Genomic DNA, 25,506 nt, shown 5'->3' with positions numbered 1-25,506 from the left:
TCGATTTTAGTAACGGTTGCTAAAATCATTTTCCTCTTACAAACAGAAATCTTCATCTCTTTTCTGTTTCAGAGTAAATAGTACATACCAGCACTATTTTAAAATAACAAACTCTTGATTGAATAATAAAAACTACAGTTAAACACTAAAAAACTCTAAGCCATCTCCGTGGAGATGTTGCCTGTACAACGGCAAAGAGAATGACTGGGGAAGGCGGAGCCTAGGAGGGATCATGTGACCAGCTTTGCTGGGCTCTTTGCCATTTCCTGTTGGGGAGGAGAATATCCCACAAGTAAGGATGACGCCGTGGACCGGACACACCTATGTTGGAGAAAAAGTATTTGTAAGGTGAATATAGGATGAGAAGGTCTGCCTCTCGCTCCAATTTATCCCAAAGGTGATTAATGGGGTTAAGGTCATGGCTCTGTGCAGGCTACCTGAGTTCCTCCACACCAGTCTTGTCAAGCCATGTATTTATGGACCTCACTTTGTGTACAGGGCACATGCTGGAACAGGAAAGAGCCTTCTCCAAACTGTTGTCATAAAGTTTAAAGCACCCAATTTTCTAAAATGTCTTTTATCCTGTAGCATTAACACAATCCTTCACTGAAACTAAGAGGTCTAGCCCAAACCCTGAGAAACAGAACCAGACCATTATCCCTCCTTCACCAAAGTTTACAGCAGGCACTATGCATTTGATAGGTTTGTGTTCTCCTGGCATCCATCACATCCAGATTCTTCCATCTAAGTGCCAGATAGTGAAGCGTAATTCATCACTCTAGAGCACTGGTTTGCAAACCTGTCCTCGTGCCTCCATAACATGCCAGATTTTCAGGATTACCGTGGGTGAGAGCAGGTTAATAACCATGTTTACTAATCAGCTGATTATTTAACCTGTGCTCTAGTTCAGATATCCTAAAAATCTTGCCTGTTACGGAGGCCTGAGGATAGGTATGAAAATCAGTAATCCCGTTTCCACTGCTCTAGAGTCCAGACAACACTTGACATTGCGCATGTTGATGTGAGGCTTATGTACAGTTACTTGGCCGCTGAAAGCCACTACATGAAGTTCCTGATGCACACCTCTTGTGCTAATTTTGCTTCTAGAGGCAGTTTGGAATTATGGGGAGTAGTGGAACAGATTATAGATGATTTTTGAATACTACTCGCTTCAGCACGCAGCAGCCCCACTCTATGGGTTTTGAGTGCTCTATTACTTTGTGACTAGGTTGTTGTTGCTCCTAGATTAGAGGCACCCACTAATTCCTTTTATGTCAATTATTCTCAAGTGAGTCAATGATCAGATGCATGGCTACTGTGGTCCCTAAGTGATGCTGCCAAAGTTGAGGTCTGCCTGCCACACTGCACATCAGTTAGGGAAACTTAAAACGGATACTAAACCCAAACATTTTCTTTAATGATTCAGATAGAGCATGTAATTTCACGCAACTTTCTAATTTACTCCTATTATAAATTTTCCTTCGTTCTCTTGCTATCTTTATTTAAAAAGCAGGAATGTAAAGCTTAGGAGCCGGCCCATTTTAGGTTCAGCACCTTGGATAGCGCTTGCTTATTGGTGGCTACATTTAGTCACAATAAGCAAGCGTAACCCAGGTTCTGAACCAAAATGGAACGGCTCCTAAGCTTTATATTCTTGCTTTTTAAATAAAGATAGCAGGAGAATGAAGAAAAATGTATAATAAGAGTAAATTAGAAAGTTTCTTAAAATTGCATTTAAGAGAACAAATGATTGGTAACAGCGTAGCAATACTCCACTATAGTCATATGCTGTCAAATTTAAAGGGAAATGCTACTTAAAAAAATGTACTGTTCCATCTGCATAAAAATATTTCAAAATGTAATACAGTGCTTTGTTTTTATGTTTCTATGTTAAATAAACCAGCTTTATTCTGTGGGGAAATGCCCATATCAGCCAGTAAGTATTACTGTACAGTCACTTCTTTTAGTTTCATTTTACATTTAAAAACAGATTTTTCTTAACCCCTTTATCATGGAAAATATTTTAACACGTTTAACTGTGGCTCTTTCAGAGAGCTTTTTTTTTCTACTGAGATCATAATAAAAAGGCAAAAAAGAAGATTTAATGGGCAACTCAGTTACAAGCCTGATTTTGCACATATATATTTAAAATAGATTAATATGTTAACAATTCTGTCCCGGCTGGAGCCTTTTTAAGATACATGTACACAAAATTAGAACTAAACTGTAATTTCACCATAAAAGAAAAATTCTGTTTTTTTATTTATTATTTTAAACTACATTATTCATGGTAAAGTATAAAAAGGGAACTGCTAAAATGCGCATCTGCACAATATTCTTACATTCTCCCAGCAGTGAATTATTTCTGTTATTTATACATTTTCGCTCACCTTCTGCTAGCCGTATTAAGCTTTCAAGGAGGCGGATGGTAGTGCGTGCAGCATTTCTGCAATTACTCTGCCTTTGCAGCTGGTAATAGCGTACAAATATTGTGTTGGCTCCCTCAGACATTTTGGGTTGGAGGGTCTTTATAAGACAGAGATATGTTTTCATCTTTTCCATGCTCCAGAGCTTATCAGATTTGCGAGGGTTTCCTGAAATTAAAAATATATATGAAAGTTTAAAAATGCCCCTTTATGAAGATATCTAGTACAGTTCAATCAAAAACTGTATATTAAATCCTACTTTTCAAATGTTTATAAACTGAATAAACAGATGGACAAACAATTGATGAAATGTAATGTATGAAATTTGGTATTTCAATTGTCCAGATTACAAAAAACCTTGAAAATGTGAAGTAACTTTGTTCAGAATGTAATGTATTAACATGTGAAAAAGCATAATTAATGCTTACCTGAAAAATGTCTTTCTTTCATGATGGTGAGAGAGTCCACAAGCCATCACATGTCCAGTCCTATAGGAGGACGCAAAACCCCACACACAACAGAGCTTTAATCCCTCCCACTTTCCCATGATAACGTAGTCATACATATCGCATATGAGATTTCAAGCAGCGATTAATCTCCACGATTTAAATCCTGCGAGAGTTCACAATTTAAAAATGAGATGAGAGGCGGACCAGTGTGCAGCCGTGGGCGGACCTGAGAATGCCCACAAAACTGCCATTATTGCAGAAATTGCAGTGTGTGTCGGAGTAACAGGCCTTCATCTGGGAGTGGTGTGGTGGTGGTCAAGCGGTGGTGTGGCTGAGTTCACTTGGTTGTATTATGTACTCTAACTATAACTGTTCTTAGTGTTCTGTTATGTATTTCAGAATAGCTGTGTGATGTAATATGCCAGGCTGCAGGATGTCAGGATTGACCTTGTTAATGCCACATCCCTCATGTTTGCCTGGACAGTCACTCAGCTAAATGAATAACAAATGCAGCAGTGTATGCATTGTACTACCTTTACTGCACTTATACACTCCTACTGCTGTAAAGTCAGCACTTTTCAGGTTTCTCCATCCTTACACTGCTTCACGTTAATCGTACCACAACTAGACTGACTGTCCAAGAAAACATGACTGTGTTGTGTCAGAAGACCTAAGAACTGGCTAGTGTCTACTATGTAACCACAGCACAGGCAGCTAATTTTATTATTTATTTTGTGGTTTGTATTTGTATGCTCCCAGAGTGTATTGGACATTGAGAAACATGTACATTAAGATTCTGTAGTGATGAACAAAAATTGTATTGAAAAATGAAGGTGTTATAATATATATATATATGGATATATATATATATATATAGATATATATATATGTGAGGAGTTGCAGGACTCTCAGGCGTGCGTGTACCATACATGTTTAGAATAGTCTCCTTTACCTCCAATTTTCAAAGGGTAAAGGAAACATGTTTTTGAAGTGAGCAAAGGGAATATCTGGTTTGTTCAATTCCTTGCTAATTAGCTCAGAATCCGCATCATCAACTGGAGAGTTTGATTTTTTTAGGGCTGCCTCAATGCCTTGGGTGAAATGGACGCACATCTATGTTATGCGATGCATAGCCCATCGTACTGCATAATGTAGCTTTACATCCATAGTGCTGGAAGCCCAAGCAGTCTTGGTTATCAAGTGACAACTGAGACTTGCTGTTCATGGGCTTCCAGCATCTGCATTCATATGGTAATAGAGCATGATCAGTGTTTTCTTACCATATGAAGGCAGATTGCCAAATTGCTACAGACAGTGACACGGTCTGTAAAGATCTCCTAGATTTCTGAATAATTTTCCTTAGCTGAGGACAATTCTAATTAAATTTTACTCCTGAAGGGTACAGGGCTATTCCATAGGGATGTCACAGATGAACGCAGGGCCTGCAAAGGGTTCTTTCTGTCCTTTGCATGCTCTTACGATTAACTAGTGGAGGCATGAAAGCCAACAGTTGTGAAATTGCAGAGTGAATGTGCTGTTTTATGTTAGGAAGCAAGTCCATATAACTGCCCAGCGGATAATCCAGGTGAGTAGCAAATCCCTAAATACTCTGCTACAAACAAAGTGCTGCATGACCCTGTCTAGCAGTAGCCACAGACTCCGCACATAGGTTACAAAGCTGAGTAGGGAGACCCACCAACACTTCCTTAGATAGCTAGAAAATGAAAGTTTATGCCAATAAAGGGTTAAATATACATTTATGCAAATCTCCTGTTATTAAGGGTGCTTAACAATCTAGGGCTCTGAGGAGAAATTGCAGTGTGTCATCAAATATGGCCACCGTTTGTGAGGGAAAGGAGAAACAAAGCAAAGTTTTGGTAGGAAAAAGTTAACTCCCTTAGGTCTGCACAGAAGGAAGTTAAAAAACTTCTGAAAATTAGCTCTTCAGCTTCAGAAATGTTCCTGAACATCTGAGTGCCTGCTGAGAATGAGGACCAAAGCTTTTGTATATGCTAAAACCTGCACCGAAAAAAATGAATAGAAACTACATCAATTTTAATGTAAATGTGTAAAAGTGCCCAAAAGTGCCTAAAACTATATGTAGAGTTTTCTGGTGTGTGTAACTATGTCCCAGGCTATGTGAATTTTGAGCATATGTTCATGCTAATATTTACCGTGCTTACCAAGCAGCAGGAGACCTGCTTCCAGTAGAAGAGTCCATCTGGTGTATTACCCACTAACACAAGATCTAAGGAAGCAGTACTCCGATGCACCAACAGGAGGAGGCTGAAAGACAAGTCTCAGCAACAACTGTGGCAGGTATGTGACAAACTCCTGCAGGAGAATTACTCTCACTGCCAATGTACTCCTTTACACCCATCTGTCCTATTCCCAGCACTCTGAGGGGGATAATGGGCCTCACATTGGTCTGAGAACCCCTTTCAACCAACATGCAGATCAGTACTTCATGTTTCACCATCGCTCCTTGCTTGAGACATAAAATTGACTAAAGAATCATGGGAAAGTGGAAGGAAATAAAGATGTGTTGTGTGGGGTGTTTTGCTTCCTCCTGTAGGACTGGACTTTAATCCCACATGTGATGGCTCGTGGACTCTCGCCATCTTATGAAAGAAAGCTAATTTTTGAAGAAAGATGTAGAGACTATTTTTTAAACAAGGATACAACCAAAACCAGTGCACCAGTCTATGTTAAACTTTGCAGGGAGATTAATCTTACGGGGTAGGACATCTCTAGTTTAATTAAAAACAATAGGTCTGGAGACATAAAGCATTAAAAAATAAATCACATTATAATGATATTTTTTTTTTAAATAATTTTATGAATAGGTTTTCAAAAATAATACAAATATAAAGATAACAAACATTAGATAAAAAGAACAATGGTGTTACAGCATAAGAAAAATACATAAATTATACTTACCTGATAATTTAATTTCCATCTGTACGAGGAGAGTCCACGGCTTCATTGATTACTTGTGGGAATACAGAACCTGGCCACCAGTAGGAGGCTAAAAAGGCTTAAATACCTCCCCCACTCCCCTCATCCCCCAGTAATTCTGAAGAGGGAACAAGGAATAGCAGGAGAAATATCAGGGTATAAATCGTGCCAGAAGAACAAAAATAAATTTAGGTCCGCCCAACGGAGAACCGGGTGGGAGCCATGGACTCTCCTCGTACAGATGGAAACTAAATTATCAGGTAAGCATAATTTATGTTTTCCATCTTAATACGAGGAGAGTCCACGGTTTCATTCATTACTTGTGGGAAACGAATACCCAAGCTCTAGAGGACACTGAATGAAAACGGGAGGGTAAAAACGAGGCGGCCCCTAGTCTGAGGGCACCACAGCCTGCAAAACCTCTCTCTCAAAAACGTCAAATTTGTAAAACTTTGAAAAAGTACGTAAGGAGGACTAGGTTCAGCTCTAGTTGAGTGAGCCGTAATCCTTTGAGGAGGCTTATGTCCCGCTGTCTCATAAGCCAAGCGAATCATGCTCCTCAGCCAAAAAGATAGGGAAGTGGAAGAAGCCTTCTGCCCTTTGCGCCTCCCCGAATAGACGACAAAAAATGCTGAAGTCTGTCTGAAATCCTTTGTAGCCTTAAGATAAAATTTCAAAGCCTGAACCACATCCAAGTTATGAAATAACCGTTCCTTTGAAGAAGAAGGGTTTAGGACACAAGGAAGGAACTACAATCTCCTGATTAATATTGCGATCAGACACAACTTTAGGGAGAAATCCCAACCCAGTGCGAAGGACTATCTGCATGAAAAACCAGGTAAGGAGGCTCACATTTCAAGGCCGCCAACTCAGAGACTCTGCGTGCAGAAGCAATAGCCAGTAGAAAACAACCTTCCAACACAGTATCTTAATATCAAGATAATGCATAGGCTCAAATGGAGCCCTCTGCAAAACCCTAAGAACCAGATTCAGACTCCAAGGAGGAGCAGAATGTCTGAATAGAGCCTGAACAAAAGACTGTATATCAGAAACCTCAGCAAGCTTCTTGTGTAACAACACAGATCAAGCTGAAATCTGTCCCTTCAAGGAACTAGCGGCAAGTCCTTTCTCCAAACTATCCTGAAGGAAGGAAAGTATCCTGGATACTCTGACCTTGTGCCAAGAATATCCATGAGTCTCAGACCAGAGTAAGTAGGTCCTCCACACCTTTTGATAGATGCGACGGGTGATCGGCTTCCTGGCTTGAATGAGAGTATCAATCACACTCTCAGAAAAACCTCTCTTGGCTAAGACTAAGCATTCAATCTCCATGCAGTCAGCCTCAGAGAATCCAGATTTTGATGCACAAAGGGGCCCTGTACTAGCAGATCCCTGCGACAGGGCAACCTCCACGGAGGAGACGATAACATCCTAACCAGATCAGCAAACCACATCCTCCGCGGCAACGACGGAGCAATCAACAGCGAGCAGTTGTGGAACTCCGCCCAATCCAGAATCCGAGATACCTCCCTCATGGCTAGGGAGCTTCTCGTTCCCCCCTGGTGGTTGATGTAAGCCACCGAGGTAATGTTGTCTGACTGGAATCTGATGTACTGAGACGAACCCAGGAGGGGCCTATGCCCTCAGAGCGTTGAAGATCACTCAAAGTTCCAGGATGTTGATTGGAAGAAGCGAATCCTCCCGATTCCACCTGCCCTGTGCCTTCCTGGCACCCCAAACAGCTCCCCATCCTGAGAGGTTCACGTCGGTAGTCACAATCTCCCAGGATGGTCTCAAGAAGGATGTCCCCTGGGACAGCTGATCTGGACAAAGCCACCAAGAGAGGGAATCCCTTGACTGGTTGTCCAGAGAGATCTGTTGGGATAGATCCGAGTGACCGCTGTTAAATTGTCTCAACATGCACAACTGAAGAGGTTGGAGATGGAACCTGGCGAATGGAATGACATCTATACTGGATACCATGAGCCCAATCACCTCCATGCTCCGGGCCACAGATGGCCTTGAGGAGGCTTGAAGGGCAAGACAGCTGGAGGCAATTTTGCAACTTCTCTGGTCTGTCAAGAATATCTTCATGGATATGGAGTCTATTATCATGCACAAGAACTCCACTCTGGTACTGGGAACCAGAGAACTTTTTCCTGACTTTATCTTCCATCCATGAGATCGCAGAAGAAGTAGAAGAGCTCTCTGCCAGCCGGCAGGACGGAGCCTGGACCAGGATGTCATCCAGGTAAGGTGCTACTGCAATACCCCTGGCTCTCGCCACCACAAGCAAAGCTCCCAGAACCTTCTTAAAGACTCTTTGGGCAGTAGCTAGACCGAAGGGGAGAGCTACAAACTGGAAGTTCTGGTCCAGAAAAGCGAATCTTAGGAACTTGAAGTGATCCTTGTGTATAGGCACATGAAGGTAAGCCTCCTTCAAGTCTATTGTAGTCATGAACTGACCCTCTTGAACTAAGGGCAGAATAGTCCTTATCGTCTCCATCTTCAACGATGGGACCAACACAAACTTTTTTAAGCACTTTAGGTCTAGAATCAGGCAAAACGTTCCCTCCTTCTTTGGGACCACGAAAAGGTTTGAATAGTACCCTAGACCTCTTTCTGCTAGAGGTACCGGTACAATTACTCCTAGAGAGGAGAGCTCCCTCACGCACTCTAGAAAGGCATCTCGTTTCGCTGGTTTTGAAGATAGATTTGACAAGAGGAATCTGCCCCTGGGAAGGTAAGTCCTGTAACCTTGGGAAATGACCTCCAGAACCAAAGTATCCAACACGTCTCTAATCCAAGCCTCCGCCAAAAGAGATAGTCTGCCCCCTATGAGATCCAGAGATGGATCGGAGGCCACCCCTTCATGTTGATTTTGTCTCGGCGGGCTTCTTGCTCTGCTTGGTCTTATTCCAAGACTGAAATACAAAAGGTGGCCACAGCGCTGAGAGAGGTCACACAAAACAGCTATATAAAAAAAAAAAGGAATCCCTTAATCCTTAATTCAAACAATGGTAGAGAGTAAATTACAATGTCTGCAGTAACCAAATCTGCAGGATAGTAATCATATACAGCTGCACTGCCCAAAAGCAGCTAAATGTGTGCAGTAGCTGGCTTATACAAAGACCTATAAAGGTTATACTTTTTTAAAATATATATGTATTTAATTTTTTAACATATAAAAAGCATATAGGAAGCAATAGAGTACAATATAAAAGCTAATTGCATGAAATCAGAGGAATTAAAATACAAAAAATACAAATACATAGCATGGAAATATTTCATAAAATCAAACACATAATGTTTTACATATAGCAAGTAACACACATATTATAACACATGGTGCAAGTGAATAAAATAGTGCCTATAAATTCAGCATAATTTACAATATACAGAATCAGTCGTAGCTTTAAGACTACTGATTATGTATATTGTAAATTATGCTGAATTTATAGGCACTATTTTATTCTCTTATATTGTATAAATTGCGAATTGTATAAACATTGAAAAAAACATTCCACCTATCGCTTTAAGAAAAGCGTATAAGTTAGCAGCATCTATGCAGTATCACTATTGAGCTTGAGAAAAGCTGTACGCAGCCGAAACATGTTGCTCCTAGTATTGAGTCATTTGGGCTTCCATAGTCCTACGAGACTGACGTTGTAAGAGTTCACTGAACTTAATCCAAATTCAAGTAGAGCACTTGTAGTGGCTTCGTAAGGAGTCCAGAGGCGATTTGGAAAATAACTTACCCGGATAAATCTGGAGAACAACTACAAACGGCAACCGGTGTAAGTATAAGTGTGCACCTTGCCATATGAATATTCTATCTGCTTTAAAGGATCTTTCTATCCTTCTTCTCGCCCACGCTTTGCAGCTTTGCCATTGACATGATTGCTAAGCCTGATAAGCCTAACACGCATAAAACAACTAACCAGCAAAAGGCTTTCTATTTCAAAAGACTTTTAATCTAAAACAGACTTTAATCTGATCTAATAGAGAAGACAAGGTCCTCTTTCACAATATTCACTTGCACCACGTATTATAATATGTGTGTTACTTGCCATATGTAAAACATTATGTGTTTGATTTTAATAAATATTTCCATGCTGTGTATTTGTATTTTTTGTATTTTTATTCCTCTGATTGCATGCAATTAGCTTTTATATTATACTCTATTGCTTCCTAAATGCTTTTTATATGTTAAAAAATTAAATACATATAAATTTAAAAAAAGGATAACCTATATAGTTCTTTGTATAAGCCAGCTACTGCACACATTTAGCTGCTTTAGGGCAGCGCAGATGTATATGATTACTAGCCTGCAGATTTGGTTACTGCAGACATTGTTATTTAACCTCTACCCTTATTACAAGACTGAGGTTTCCAAGATCCCTTGGACTGCTCAGGCGTCGCGGCAGGCTGCTGTCGTTGGGACTTGTCCGAACGAAAGGGGCGAAAATTAGGACCCTTAGGTTTGTTCTTCTTATCCTGCGGTAGAAAGGCACCCTTGCCCCCCGTGACCGTGAATATGATAGAGTCCAAGCCTGGGCCAAAAAGAACCTTTCCCTTAAAAGGAAGAGAAAGTAATCTAGATTTTGATGTCATGTCAGCAGACCACGACTTCAACCACAGGGCCCTCTGGGCCAAAACAGAAAAGCCTGATGTCTTGGCATTCAAGCAAATAATCTCCATATTTGCATCACAGATGAACGAATTAGCTACCCTCAGGGCCTTAATTCTTTCCTGTATCTCATCGAGGGGAGTCCCCACCTCGATTATCTCTGACAGAGAGTCACACCAATAGGTAGCGGCTCCCACCACTGCAGAGACCGACGATGCCGACTGAACCCCGTGTGCTGAAACATCTTTCTTAACAGGGTCTCTAATTTCTTATTCATGAGTTCCTTAAACGATCAACTATCCACGAGTGGGATAGTGGTGCGCTTAGCGAGTGTGGCTATAGCTCAATCCACCTTAAAGGGACAGTATACACTCATTTTCATACAACTGCATGTAATAGACACTACTATAAAGAATACGATGCACAGATACTGATATAAAAATCCAGTATAAAACTGTTTAAAAACTTACTTAGAAGCTGTCAGTTTGGCTCTGTTGAAAAGGTAGCTGGAAAGCCCACTGCAAGTGGCAAATAAGACACTCCCCCCCCTCCCCCTTCTTTTGCATATGAAAAGACCCTTTACACAAACAGGAGCAAGCTGGAGAAGGTAGCTGACAGTATTCACATAAAACTTTGGGGCTTGGTTAGGAGTCTGAAAATCAGAGCAATGTTATTTAAAAATAAGCAAAACTATACATTTATTTAAAAAAAAAAACTTTATGGGCTATATAAATAGATCAACTACAAAACATTTATGCAAAGAAAAAATGAGTGTATAATGTCCCTTTAAGGACAAATCCCCACAATTCTAGCTGAGAATCAGGAACTGGGAACAATTTCTTAAACGAAGAAGGGGAGAAAGATTAACCAAGTCTCTCCCATTCATTCTTTATAATATTTGCCATCTTTACGGGAACCGGGAAAGTCTGGGGCCCCACCCTGTCCTCATAGACCTTATCAAGCTTAGGAATAGAAGGTTCCTCTGGCAATTTCGGTTCCCGGAACCTCTAAAGTAGCTAACACCTCCTTTAACAAGAAGCGTAAGTGCTCCATCCTAAACCTAAAGTCTGGTTCCTCCGCAGTCGGAGGTTTAGAGGTTGCAGATTCCGACCCAGAGAAGTATCGGAGTTCTCTGCATCGGCGGATAATCTAGTCTCGGATACATCCAACGGAGTAGATGACCCCTGGGAAGGAAGGCAATGTTTAACCTTTCTCTTTCACTTAGCAGTACGAGGTAAAGCACTGAAGGCCACAGACACCGCCGTTTGCAACAGATCAGCAAAATCTGGTGGCCACAGGGCCCCTCCCACAGGAGGATTAGTAGTGCACTGGGGAGCTGCATGTGTAATCGGAGACGATTGTAAGGAACGCAACTCACGGGACAGAGACCCCTTAGAAGTGGACGGCTCAGTGGTACTAAACATTTTGTTCTTTTTAGATATCACTATTTTATCAAGGCATGTGGAACATAGTTAAGCAGGCGGATATACCGTAGCCTCCTCACAATAAATACAGGCATTAGATTTAGGAAGAGAGGGAATACTCTCTAACGCATTAGAGTCCTCCATAGCTTGCGCCTTTAATATGCACTATAGAAAAAATAAATGGCACCCCAATGGCCGGGGGACTCACCACCTCCTATGACCCAGGCGCACAGAGAAATCGCTTTTGTCAGGTCAGGAAAAGGTAGAGAATGAGGCCACACCCGGTCACATGGAGTGCCATGCAGGACCGCCCCTGCAGCTGAGAAAAAGCGCGCCAAACTAAACAGGCTGCAAAGAATGTAAAGATCTTTCAAGAGTATTCTTAGGATTAGGACACAAGGAAGGAACAATTCCCCTGCTAATGTTGTTAGAATTCACAACCTTAGGAAGAAACTTATGTCCGACGATGTCTGCAAAACAGCCTTATCCTGATGGAAAATCAGAAAAGGAGACTCACAAGAGAGAGCAGACAATTCAGAAACTCTTCTAGCTGAAGAGATAGCCAAAAGAAACAACACTTTCCAAGAAGTAGTTTAATATCCAAAGAATGCATAGGCTCGAAAGGAGGAGCCTGCAAAGCCTTCAAAACCAAATTAAGACTCCAAGGAGGAGAGATTGATTTAATAACAGGCTTGATACGAACCAAAGCCTGAACAAAACAGTGAATATCAGGAAGTCTTCTATGAAATAAAACAGAAAGAGCAGAGATTTGTCCCTTCAAAGTACTTGCAGACAAACCTTTATCCAAACCATCCTGAAGAAACTGTAAAATTCTAGGAATTCTAAAAGAATGCCAAGAGAATTTATGAGAAAAATACCATGAAATAAAGGTTTTCCAAACCCGATAATAAATCTTTCTTGAAACAGACTTACGAGCCTGTAGCATAGTATTAATCACTGAGTCAGAGAAACCTCTATGACTAAGCACTAAGCGTTCAATTCCATACCTTCAAATTTAGCGATTTGAGATCCTGATGGAAAAACGGCCCTTGAGACAGAAGGTCTGGCCTTAAAGGAAGTGGCCAAGGTTGGCAACTGGACATCTGGACAAGATCTGGATACCAAAACCTGTGAGGCCATGCTGGTGCTATCAGAAACACATGCGATTGTTCCATTATGATCTTGGAGATCACTCTTGGAAGAAGAACTAGAGGCGGAAAAATGTAAGCAGGATGGTAAAACCAAGAAACTGCTAACGCATCCACCATCTCCGCCTGAGGATGCCTGGACCTGGAAAGGTACCTGGGAAGCTTCTTGTTTAGATGGGAAGCTATTAGATCTATTTCGAGAAGACCCCACATCTGCACAATCTGACAAAATACATCTGGATGGAGAGACCACTCCCCTGGATGTAAAGACTGATGACTGAGATAATCCGCTTCCCAATTGTCTACACCTGGGATATGTTTTGCAGAAATTAGAAAGGAGTTGGATTCCGCCCAAGAAAGTATCCAAGATACTTCTTTCATCGCTAAAGTACTGCAAGTCCCACCCTGATGATTGACATATGCCACAGTTGTGATATTGTCTGTCTGAAAACGAATGAATGATTCTCTCTTTAATCGAGGCCAAGCCTGAAGAGCCTTGAAAATAGCACGGAGTTCTAAAATATTGATTGGTAACCTCGCCTCTTGAGGATTCCAAACTCCTTGTGCTGTCAGAGACCCCCAGACAGTTCCCCAACCTGTGAGACTTGCATCTGTTGAAATCACAGTCCAGGAAGGATGAACAAAAGAGGCCACCAGGACAGAGAGAGTTGAATTTTGGGATTTAAGTATATCAATTATGATATCTGAGTATAATCCCTGCACCATTGACTCAGCATGCAAAGCTGCAGAGGTCTCATATGAAAACGAGCAAAGGGGATCGCATCTGATGCTACAGTCATGAGACCTAAAACTTCCATGCACATAGCCACTGAAGGGAATGATCAAGACTGAAGGTTTAGACAGGCAGAAACCAATTTCATTTGTCTCTTGTCTGTTAAAGACAGAGTCATGGACACTGAATCTATCTGGAAACCTAAAATGGTGACCCTTGTCTGAGGAATCAAGAAACTCCAACCATGTTTTTGAAGAAACAACACAAGTTAATTTGTGTGAGATTCTACTAAATGAAAAGATTGAGCCAGTACCAAGATATCGTCCAAATAAGGAAACACTGCAATACCCTGCTCTCTGATTACAGATAGAAGGGCACAGAGAACCTTCAAAAGGATTCTTGGAGCTGTTGCTATGCCAAATGGAAGAGCAACAAATTGGTAATGCTTGTCTCGAAAAAAGAATCTCAGAAACCGATAGTGGTATGGATGAATCGCAATGTGAAGATACGCATCCTGTAAGTCTATTGAGGATATGGAATGACCTTGCTGAACAAAAGGCAGAATAGTCTTTATAGTCACCATCTTGAAAGTTGGGACGCTTACAAATTGATTTAAAAACTTCAGATCCATAACTGGTCTGAAAGAATTTTCCTCCTTCGGGACAATGAATAGATTTGAATAAAAACCCAGACCCTGTTCCAGAAACGGAACTGGTATAATTACCCCTGAAAGCTCTAATTCTGAAACACACTTCATAAAGGCCTGAGCTTTCACAGGATTTGTTGTAACGTGAGAGAGAAAAATTCTTCTCACAGGTCTTATTCTGAAACCTATTTGATACCCCTGAGAGACAATAGTCTGAATCCAATGATTCTGAACAGAACCTGCCCAAACGTCTTGAAATAATTTCAATCTGCCCCCCACCAGCAGAACTGGATTGAAGGCTGCACCTTCATGCAGTCTTGGGGGCTGGCTTTGGTTTCTTATAAGGCTTGGATTTATTCCAACTTGAAGATGGCTTCCAATTAGAGCCAGAGTCCTTAGGGGAAGGAATGGTTTTCTGTTTTCTATTCTGACGAAAGGAACGAAACCGATTAGAAGCTTTAGATTTACCCTTAGACTTTTTATCCTGGGGAAAAAAAACTCCCTTCCCCCCAGTAACAGTGGAAATAATTGAATCCAACTGGGAACCAAACAAGTTATTACCCTGAAATGATAGAGATAGTAACCTAGATTTAGATACCATGTCAGCATTCCATGATTTGAGCCATAAAGCTCTTCTAGCTAAAATAGCCAAAGACATAGATTTAACATTAATCTTGATGATATCAAAAATAGCATCACAGATAAAATGATTAGCATGTTGAAGCAAACGAACAATGCTATGCAAATCAGAATCTTTTCCCCGATGTGCTAAGCTATCCAACCAAAACGTTAATGCAGCCGCAACATCAGCCATAGAAATGGCAGGTCTGAGAATATAGCCAGAATGTAAATAAGCTTTCCTTAGATAAGATTCAATTTTCCTATCTAAAGGATCCTTAAAAAAGGTACTATCTTCCATAGGAATAATAGTACGCTTAGCAAGAATAGAAATAGCCCCATCAACCTTAGGGACTTTTTCCCAAAACTCTAAGTTAGCCACTGGCAAAGGATACATCTTTTTAAACATTGAAGAAGGAACAAAAGAAGTACCAGGCTTAGACCATTCCTTAGCAATCACATCAAAATTGCATCAGAAACAGGAAAAACCTCAGGAGTAATCACAGGAGGTTTATAGACGGAATTTAAATGTTTACTGGATTTATTATTAAGAGGTCCAGACTCCTCAATATCCAAAGTTATTATCACTTCTTTTAACAAAGAATGAATATACTCAATCTTAAAAATATAAGTTGATTTATCAGTGTCAATGTCTGAAGTAGGATCTTCCGAATCAGAGAGCTCCTCATCAGAGGTGGATATATCAGTATGTTGTAGGTCATTACAAATTTTATCAGTATTATGAGAAGTTTTAAAAGACCTTTTACATTTATTTGAAGGTGGTATAGCAGCCATAGCCTTCTGTATCGCATCAGCAATATAATTTTTCATATCAACAGGGATATCATGTACTTTAGATGTTGAAGGAACAACAGATACTGTACTATCACTAATAGAAACCTTTTCTGCATGCAAAAGCTTATCATGACAACTGTTACATACTACAGTATGGTTCCTACAGCAGCTTCTGAGACAGGATCAGATTGAGACATCTTGTAAAATGTAAAAGAAAAAAATAATATTTAAACAGAAATATCTTATTTCCACATATAGCAGTTTCAGGAAAGGGAAAAAATGCAAATGCTAAAATTGACAAAAAAGCAAATAGCATAGCCCTCTGAGCATAAAGAAGGAAAGGAGCATATAGTAAGTGGGGTAAAATAAAATAAAAAATGTTGGCGCCAAGTATGACGCACAACGCAAAAGAAAGTTGATTAATTTTTTTGGTGCCAACAATCATCCGGAAATGACGCAATTTGAGTCATAACACACACAATTTTGCACCAAACAACCTGATGTCAACTAAGACGCAGGAAATGACGAACTTGCGCCATTACAGACGCACATTTGTGCCAAAAATGACGCAATAAATAACAGCATTTTGCGCCCTCGCGAGCCTAATTTGCCTGCAAGTTTTCAAAGAAAAAACAAGTCAAATTGGAAAAAAAGACTATACCACAGGTAAGACAAACTTCCCATAACGAAACTGCCAGACTGCAAAGGGAAATACACATAGACCTGACTCATGGCAAATATAAGTAAAATACATATATTTAAAACTTTATATTAATACATAAAGCACCAAACCATAGCTGAGAGTGTCTTAAATAATGACACATACTTACAGAAAGACACCCATCCACATATATCAGATAGCCAAATCAGTACTGAAAACTAACAGTAGAGGTAATGGTATATAAGAGTATATCATCGATCTGAAAAGGGAGGTAGGAGATGAATCTCTACGACCGATAACAGAGAACCCTTGAAAAGATTTCCCGCGAGGGAAACCATAAAATCAATAGGCGATACTCTCTTCACATACTTCTGACAAACACTGTACTCTGAGAGGAATTGGGCTTCAGAATGCTTAGAAGCGCTCATCATAGAAGAAATCATAAAAATCAGGCACAAACTTACTTCACCACCTCCATAGGAGACAAAGTTTGTAAAACTGAATTGTGGGTGTGGTGAGGGGTGTATTTATAGGCATTTTGAGGTTTGGGAAACTTTGCCCCTCCTGGTAGAATTGTATATCCCATACGTCACTAGCTCATGGACTCTTACCAATTACATTAAAGAAACAAAATTATGCTTACCTGATCATTTTCTTTTCTTCTGACGGAAAGAGTCAACAGCTGCATTCATTACTTTTGGGAATTCCGAACCTGGCCACCAGGAGGAGGCAAAGAGACCACAGCCAAAGGCTCAAATACCTCCCCCACTTCCCTCATCCCCCAGTCATTCTGCCAAGGGAACAAGGAACAGTAGGAGAAATATCAGGGTGAAAAAGGTGCCAGAAGAAGAAACTAAAATAAAGCGGCCTCATCAATTAACGCGGGCGGGGAGCTGTGGACTCTTCTCAGAAGAAAAGAAAGTTATCAGGTAAGCATCATTTAAGTTTTTCTTCTTAAATGGGAAAAGTCCACAGCTGCATTCATTACTTTTGGGAAAACAATACCCAAGTTATTGAGGACACTGAATAGAAACAAAGGGCGGATACAAAAGGTGGCCCCTTCAAAAGGTACAACAGTCTGAAATTACCCAACACCCTACAAAAAAACTGTATCAGTAAAAGACAAGGGGGAAAAAAACAGAAGCCCAAGTAACTGCTCAACAGTAACGCAACCTGCAAAGCCATACTAGAGACCACACCACTCAGATCCCCAGAGTCCGCTGAGCACAAAAGCCTCCAAGGAGCCAGCCCAAACGTACCCCCCAAGGAAAAGAACCTCACTCTACCCCTAAAAGGAAAACAGAGGACCCAATAAGAGATCCAATGGACTATGCAACAAGGGAAAAAACAGAATTTATGCTTACCTGATAAATTATTTTCTCCAACGGTGTGTCCGGTCCACGGCGTCATCCATTACTTGTGGGAATATTCTCTTCCCCAACAGGAAATGGCAAAGAGCACAGCAAAAGCTGCCCATATAGCCCCTCCTCAGGCTCCGCCCCCCAGTCATTCGACCGACGGTTAGGAGAAAAAAAAAAGGAGAAACTATAGGGTGCCGTGGTGACTGTAGTGTATAGAGAAAGAAAATTTTTCAAACCTGATTAAAAAACCAGGGCGGGCCGTGGACCGGACACACCGTTGGAGAAAGTAATTTATCAGGTAAGCATAAATTCTGTTTTCTCCAACATTGGTGTGTCCGGTCCACGGCGTCATCCATTACTTGTGGGAACCAATACCAAAGCTTTAGGACACGGATGAAGGGAGGGAGCAAATCAGGTTACCTAAACGGAAGGCACCACGGCTTGCAAAACCTTTCTCCCAAAAATAGCCTCCGAAGAAGCATAAGTATCAAATTTGTGTGCAGAGAAGACCAAGTCGCTGCCTTACATATCTGATCAACAGAAGCCTCGTTCTTGAAGGCCCATGTGGAAGCCACAGCCATAGTAGAGTGAGCTGTGATTCGTTCAGGAGGCTGCCGTCCGGCAGTCTCATAAGCCAATCGGATGATGCTTTTCAGCCAGAAAGAAAGAGAGGTAGCAGTAGCTTTTTGTCCTCTCCTCTTACCAGAATAAACGACAAACAAAGATGAAGTTTGTCTGAAATCCTTTGTTGCGTCTAAATAGAACTTTAAAGCACGAACCACATCTAAATTGTGTAACAAACGTTCCTTCTTTGAAACTGGATTTGGACACAGAGAAGGAACAACTATTTCCTGGTTAATATTCTTGTTGGAAACAACTTTTGGAAGAAAACCAGGTTTAGTACGCAAAACAACCTTATCTGAATGGAACACCAGATAGGGTGGATCACACTGCAAAGCATATAATTCAGAAACTCTTCTAGCAGAAGAAATAGCAACCAAAAACAGAACTTTCCAAGATAGTAGCTTGATATCTATGGAATGTAAAGGTTCAAACGGAACCCCTTGAAGAACTGAAAGAACTAAATTTAGACTCCAAGGAGGAGTCATGGGTCTGTAAACAGGCTTGATTCTGACCAAAGCATGTACAAAAGCTTGTACATCTGGCACAGCTGCCAGTCGTTTGTGTAACAAAACAGATAAAGCAGAAATCTGTCCTTTTAGGGAACTCGCTGACAGCCCTTTATCCAAACCCTCTTGGAGAAAGGAGAGAATCTTAGGAATTTTAATCTTACTCCAGGAGAATCCCTTGGATTCACACCAACAGATATATTTTTTCCATATTTTAAGGTAAATCTTTCTAGTCACAGGTTTTCTGGCTTGGACCAGAGTATCTATCACTGAATTTGAAAACCCACGCTTGGATAAAATCAAGCGTTCAATTTCCAAGCAGTCAGCTGCAGAGAAACTAGATTTGGATGTTCGAATGGACCTTGTACTAGAAGATCCTGTCTCAAAGGTAGCTTCCATGGTGGAGCCGATGACATATTCACCAGGTCTGCATACCAAGTCCTGCGTGGCCACGCAGGAGCTATCAGAATCACAGAGGCCTTCTCCTGTTTGATCCTGGCTACGAGCATGGGAAGGAGAGGAAACAGTGGAAACACATAAGCTAGGTTGAACGACCAAGGCGCCACTAATGCACCCACTAGAGTCGCCTTGGGATCCCTGGATCTGGACCCGTAGCAAGGAACCTTGAAGTTCTGACGAGACGCCATCAGATCCATGTCTGGAATGCCCCATAATTGAGTTAACTGGGCAAAGACCTCCGGGTTGAGTTCCCACTCCCCCGGATGGAAAGTCTGACAACTCAAATAATCCGCCTCCCAGTTGTCTACTCCTGGGATGTGAATTGCAGATAGATGGCAGGAGTGATCCTCCGCCCATTTGATGATCTTGGATACCTCTCTCATCGCCAAGGAACTCTTTGTTCCTCCCTGATGGTTGATGTAAGCTACAGTCGTCATGTTGTCCGACTGGAATCTTATGAATCCGGCCTTCGCTAGTTGAGGCCAAGCCCGGAGCGCATTGAATATCGCTCTCAGTTCCAGGATGTTTATCGGGAGAAGAGACTCTTCCCGAGACCATAGACCCTGAGCTTTCAGGGAATCCCATACCGCGCCCCAGCCTAATAGACTGGCGTCGGTCGTGACAATGACCCAATCTGGTCTGCGGAAACTCCTTCCCTGACTGGGAAGGTGTCTAAACGACTGCCTGGCACCTAAAAACGTTCCCCAACACTAAAAGTTTAGAAATCACTTCAAACTTCATAAAAAACTTAAATAAAGCAATCGATTTAGCCCACAAGAGTGTCAACCAGTGTATAGCCCATAATAAGCCTTCATTCTGTTAAGAGTCTAAGAAAATGGCTTACCGAACCCCAAGAGGGAAAATGACAGTATTCTAGCATTACACAGTCTTGTTAGAAAATGGACTAGTCATACCTGGAGCAGAAAAGTCTGCAAACTGTTCCCCCCAACTGAAGTTCTCTGGGCTCAACAGTCCTGCGTGGGAACAGCAATTGATTTTAGTTACTGCTGCTAAAATCATACTCCTCTTTTAAACAGAACTCTTCATCCCTTTCTGTTTTAGAGTAAATAGTACAAACTGGCACTATTTTAAAATAACAAACTCTTGATAGAAGAATAAAAAAAACTACAACTAAACACCACATACTCTTCACCATCTCCGTGGAGATGCTACTTGTTCAGAGCGCCAAAGAGAATGACTGGGGGCGGAGCCTGAGGAGGGGCTATATGGGCAGCTTTTGCTGTGCTCTTTGCCATTTCCTGTTGGGGAAGAGAATATTCCCACAAGTAATGGATGACGCCGTGGACCGGACACACCAATGTTGGAGAAAGAGAACTCAAAGGCAAAACTTAGAGCAAACCCAAGGTTGCTACAAGACTACCGCCCAGGGAAGTGAACTCCCTAGAGGGCAAGGACCAGAGAGAAAAACTCCATACTCAGAAAAAACGATCACTAGGATGACCAGAGGGCCACCCTTAGATCCACGACACAGCACCATACAAAATATGATGCTCCAAAAATCTGCAAGTTCCCCATCGTATCATAGTCAAGTAGAAAACCTGTTAGACTAGACAGCAAGATAACTGTCCTAGCAGCTAAAAAGAGCTATTTGTAAGAACACAGAGCCAACTCTAAACAAGAACTCGCAATGACCAATCTCAAGGCAGCTAAGCTGACCTTAAGCCATCGTGGGACCTCATCTCACAAGAACCGTCAATAGACATCGGCAACAGCTCCCATCCAGTAACATTCCGGACCCCATGGAGCATCCCATCCCAGCAGCAGATGAGAACCCCCCACCGAAGGGGAGAACAGACTCAATTGAAATACACTGTCAATACTTAATAGAGGACACCGATCCCTGACCTTCACTCTAAGGTAACAGGCCCAGCCCAAAGGCTGACAAGACCGAAAAAGAGAAAACCAAAAACTCTGCTCAGACCTCCGGGAAAGAAAGGATGGGTCTACAAGGAAGTGAAACCTCTATGTAGAGCTCTGACCACTACTTAAACTGGCATGCTACCATGAGCTGTGACAGAAAATACGTGCTCGGGTTCCAGAACCCCTACACGATTGCCTTCCCTAAAGAAGGAACACTCCCAAAAGGAAGATAGTGCTCTGCCCCACAGCGTCCTAATACCAGAATCCAGTCCCGTGATCCTGAGTACACAAGGAAGGGAAAAACCCTCCGAAGTGAAAAAAAACATAATTTATGCTTACCTGATAAATTCCTTTCTTCTGTTGTGCGATCAGTCCACGGGTCATCATTACTTCTGGGATATAACTCCTCCCCAACAGGAAATGCAAGAGGATTCACCCAGCAGAGCTGATATAGCTCCTCCCCTCTACGTCAGTCCCAGTCATTCGACCAAGAATCAACGAGAAAGGAGTAACCAAGGGTGAAGTGGTGACTGGAGTATAATTTTAAAAGATATTTACCTGCCTTAAAAAACAGGGCGGGCCGTGGACTGATCGCACAACAGAAGAAAGGAATTTATCAGGTAAGCATAAATTATGTTTTCTTCTGTTATGTGCGATCAGTCCACGGGTCATCATTACTTCTGGGATACCAATACCAAAGCAAAAGTACACGGATGACGGGAGGGATAGGCAGGCTCATTATACAGAAGGAACCACTGCCTGAAGAACCTTTCTCCCAAAAATAGCCTCCGAAGAAGCAAAAGTGTCAAATTTGTAAAATTTGGAAAAAGTATGAAGCGAAGACCAAGTTGCAGCCTTGCAAATCTGTTCAACAGAGGCCTCATTCTTAAAGGCCCAAGTGGAAGCCACAGCTCTAGTGGAGTGAGCTGTAATTCTTTCAGGAGGCTGCTGTCCAGCAGTCTCATAGGCTAAACGTATTATGCTACGAAGCCAGAAAGAGAGAGAGGTAGCAGAAGCTTTTTGACCTCTCCTCTGTCCAGAATAAACGACAAACAGGGAAGAAGTTTGGCGAAAATTTTTAGTTGCCTGCAAGTAGAACTTGAGGGCACGAACTACATCCAGATTGTGTAGAAGACGTTCCTTCTTTGAAGAAGGATTTGGACACAAGGATGGAACAACAATCTCTTGATTGATATTCCTGTTAGTAACTACCTTAGGTAAGAACCCAGGTTTAGTACGCAGAACTACCTTATCTGAGTGAAAAATCAGATAAGGAGAATCACAATGTAATGCTGATAACTCAGAGACTCTTCGAGCCGAGGAAATAGCCATTAAAAACAGAACTTTCCAAGATAACAATTTTATATCAATGGAATGAAGGGGTTCAAATGGAACCCCTTGTAAAATGTTAAGAACTAAGTTTAAACTCCATGGCGGAGCAACGGCTTTAAACACAGGCTTGATCCTAGCTAAAGCTTGACAAAAAGCCTGGACGTCTGGATTTTCTGACAGACGCCTGTGTAACAAGATGGACAGAGCTGAAATCTGTCCCTTTAATGAACTAGCCGATAAACCCTTTTCTAAACCTTCTTGTAGAAAAGACAATATCCTAGGGATCCTAACCTTACTCCAGGAGTAACGTTTGGATTCGCACCAGTATAGGTATTTGCGCCATATTTTATGGTAAATCTTTCTGGTAACAGGCTTCCTAGCCTGGATCAGGGTATCAATAACCGACTCAGAAAAACCACGCTTTGATAAAATCAAGCGTTCAATTTCCAAGCAGTCAGTTTCAGAGAAGTTAGATTTTGATGTTTGAATGGACCCTGTATCAGAAGGTCCTGTCTCAGAGGTAGAGACCAAGGTGGACAGGATGACATGTCCACTAGATCTGCATACCAAGTCCTGCGTGGCCATGCAGGCGCTATTAAAATCACAGATGCTCTCTCTTGTTTGATTTTCGCAATCAATCGAGGAAGCAGCGGGAAGGGTGGAAACACATAAGCCATCCCGAAGTTCCAAGGTGCTGTCAAAGCATCTATCAGAACCGCTCCCGGATCCCTGGATCTGGACCCGTAGTGAGGAAGTTTGGCGTTCTGGCGAGACGCCATGAGATCTATCTCTGGTTTGCCCCAACGTCGAAGTATTTGGGCAAAAATCTCCGGATGAAGTTCCCACTCTCCCGGATGAAAAGTCTGGCGACTCAAGAAATCCGCCTCCCAGTTCTCCACTCCCGGGATGTGGATTGCAGACAGGTGGCAAGAGTGAGACTCTGCCCAGCGAATTATCTTTGATACTTCCATCATTGCTAGGGAGCTTCTTGTCCCTCCCTGATGGTTGATGTAAGCTACAGTCGTGATATTGTCCGACTGAAACCTGATGAACCCCTGAGTTGTTAATTGGGGCCAAGCTAGAAGGGCATTGAGGACTGCCCTCAATTCCAGAATGTTTATTGGAAGGAGACTCTCCTCCTGATTCCATAATCCCTGAGTCTTCAGAGAATTCCAGACAGCGCCCCAACCTAGCAGGCTGGCGTCTGTTGTTACGATTGTCCAGTCTGGCCTGCTGAATGGCATCCCCCTGGACAGGTGTGGCCGATAAAGCCACCATAGAAGAGAATTTCTGGTCTCTTGATTCAGATTCAGGGTAGGGGACAAATCTGAGTAATCCCCATTCCACTGACTTAGCATGCACAATTGCAGCGGTCTGAGGTGTAGGCGTGCAAAAGGTACTATGTCCATTGCCGCTACCATTAAGCCAATCACCTCCATGCATTGAGCTACTGACGGGTGTTGAATGGAATGAAGGACACGGCATGCATCCTGAAGCCTTGTTAACCTGTCTTCTGTCAGGTAAATCTTCATTTCTACAGAATCTATAAGAGTCCCCAAGAATGGAACTCTTGTGAGAGGAAAAAGAGAACTTTTCTTTTCGTTCACTTTCCATCCATGCGACCTTAGAAATGCCAGAACTAACTCTGTATGAGACTTGGCAGTTTGAAAGCTTGAAGCTTGTATTAGAATGTCGTCTAGGTACGGAGCTACCGAAATCCCTCGCGGTCTTAGTACCGCCAGAAGGGCACCCAGAACCTTTGTGAAGATTCTTGGGGCCGTAGCCAATCCGAATGGAAGAGCTACAAACTGGTAGTGCCTGTCTAGGAAGGCAAACCGTAGATACCGTTGATGATCTTTGTGAATCGGTATGTGAAGGTAAGCATCTTTTAAATCCACTGTGGTCATGTACTGACCCTTTTGGATCATAGGTAAGATTGTCCGAATAGTTTCCATTTTGAACGATGGAACTCTTAGGAATTTGTTTAGAATCTTTAAATCTAAGATTGGCCTGAAAGTTCCCTCTTTTTTGGGAACCACAAACAGGTTTGAGTAGAACCCTTGTCCTTGTTCCGACCGCGGAACTGGATGGATCACTCCCATTAATAACAGATCTTGTACACAGCGTAGAAACGCTTCTTTCTTTATCTGGTTTGTTGACAACCTTGACAGATGAAATCTCCCTTTTGGGGGAGATAATTTGAAGTCTAGAAGGTATCCCTGAGATATGATCTCCAGCGCCCAGGGATCCTGAACATCTCTTGCCCAGGCCTGAGCGAAGAGAGAAAGTCTGCCCCCCACTAGATCCGGTCCCGGATCGGGGGCTCTCGGTTCATGCTGTCTTTGGGGCAGCAGCAGGTTTCCTGGCCTGTTTGCCCTTATTCCAGGACTGGTTAGGTTTCCAGCCTTGCCTGTAACGAGCAACAGCTCCTTCCTGTTTTGGTGCAGTGGAGGTTGACGCTGCTCCAGGTTTGAAATTCCGAAAGGGACGAAAATTAGACTGTCTAGCCTTAGCTTTGGCTTTGTCTTGAGGTAGGGCGTGGCCCTTACCTCCTGTAATGTCAGCGATAATTTCTTTCAACCCGGGCCCAAATAAAGACTGCCCCTTGAAAGGTATATTAAGTAATTTAGACTTAGAAGTAACATCAGCTGACCAGGATTTTAGCCACAGTGCTCTACGTGCCTGTATGGCGAATCCAGAGTTCTTAGCCGTAAGTTTGGTTAAATGTACTACGGCCTCCGAAATGAATGAATTGGCTAGTTTAAGGACTCTAAGCCTGTCCATAATGTCGTCTAGCGTAGATGAACTAAGGTTCTCTTCCAGAGACTCAATCCAAAATGCTGCCGCAGCCGTAA

The 25,506-nt window shown here is 42.1% G+C and overlaps 1 protein-coding gene across 1 annotated transcript in view; it reads right to left on the bottom strand.

Moving 5' to 3' along the window:
* MCM9 (minichromosome maintenance 9 homologous recombination repair factor) overlaps window positions 1-25,506 on the bottom strand; it is a 238,252-nt gene that overhangs the window by 85,643 nt on the left and 127,103 nt on the right. The window contains exon 10 of the mRNA XM_053712159.1: window positions 2,391-2,594. Coding sequence (XP_053568134.1) covers window positions 2,391-2,594 — 204 coding nt within the window. The remainder of the gene's footprint in view (window positions 1-2,390; window positions 2,595-25,506) is intronic.

Source organism: Bombina bombina, chromosome 4 (assembly GCF_027579735.1).
Source record: "Bombina bombina isolate aBomBom1 chromosome 4, aBomBom1.pri, whole genome shotgun sequence".
NCBI classification, from domain to species: domain Eukaryota; kingdom Metazoa; phylum Chordata; class Amphibia; order Anura; family Bombinatoridae; genus Bombina; species Bombina bombina.
The sequence above is the reverse complement of the archived record's forward strand: the minus strand, read 5'-3'. Positions and strand labels throughout refer to the sequence as shown.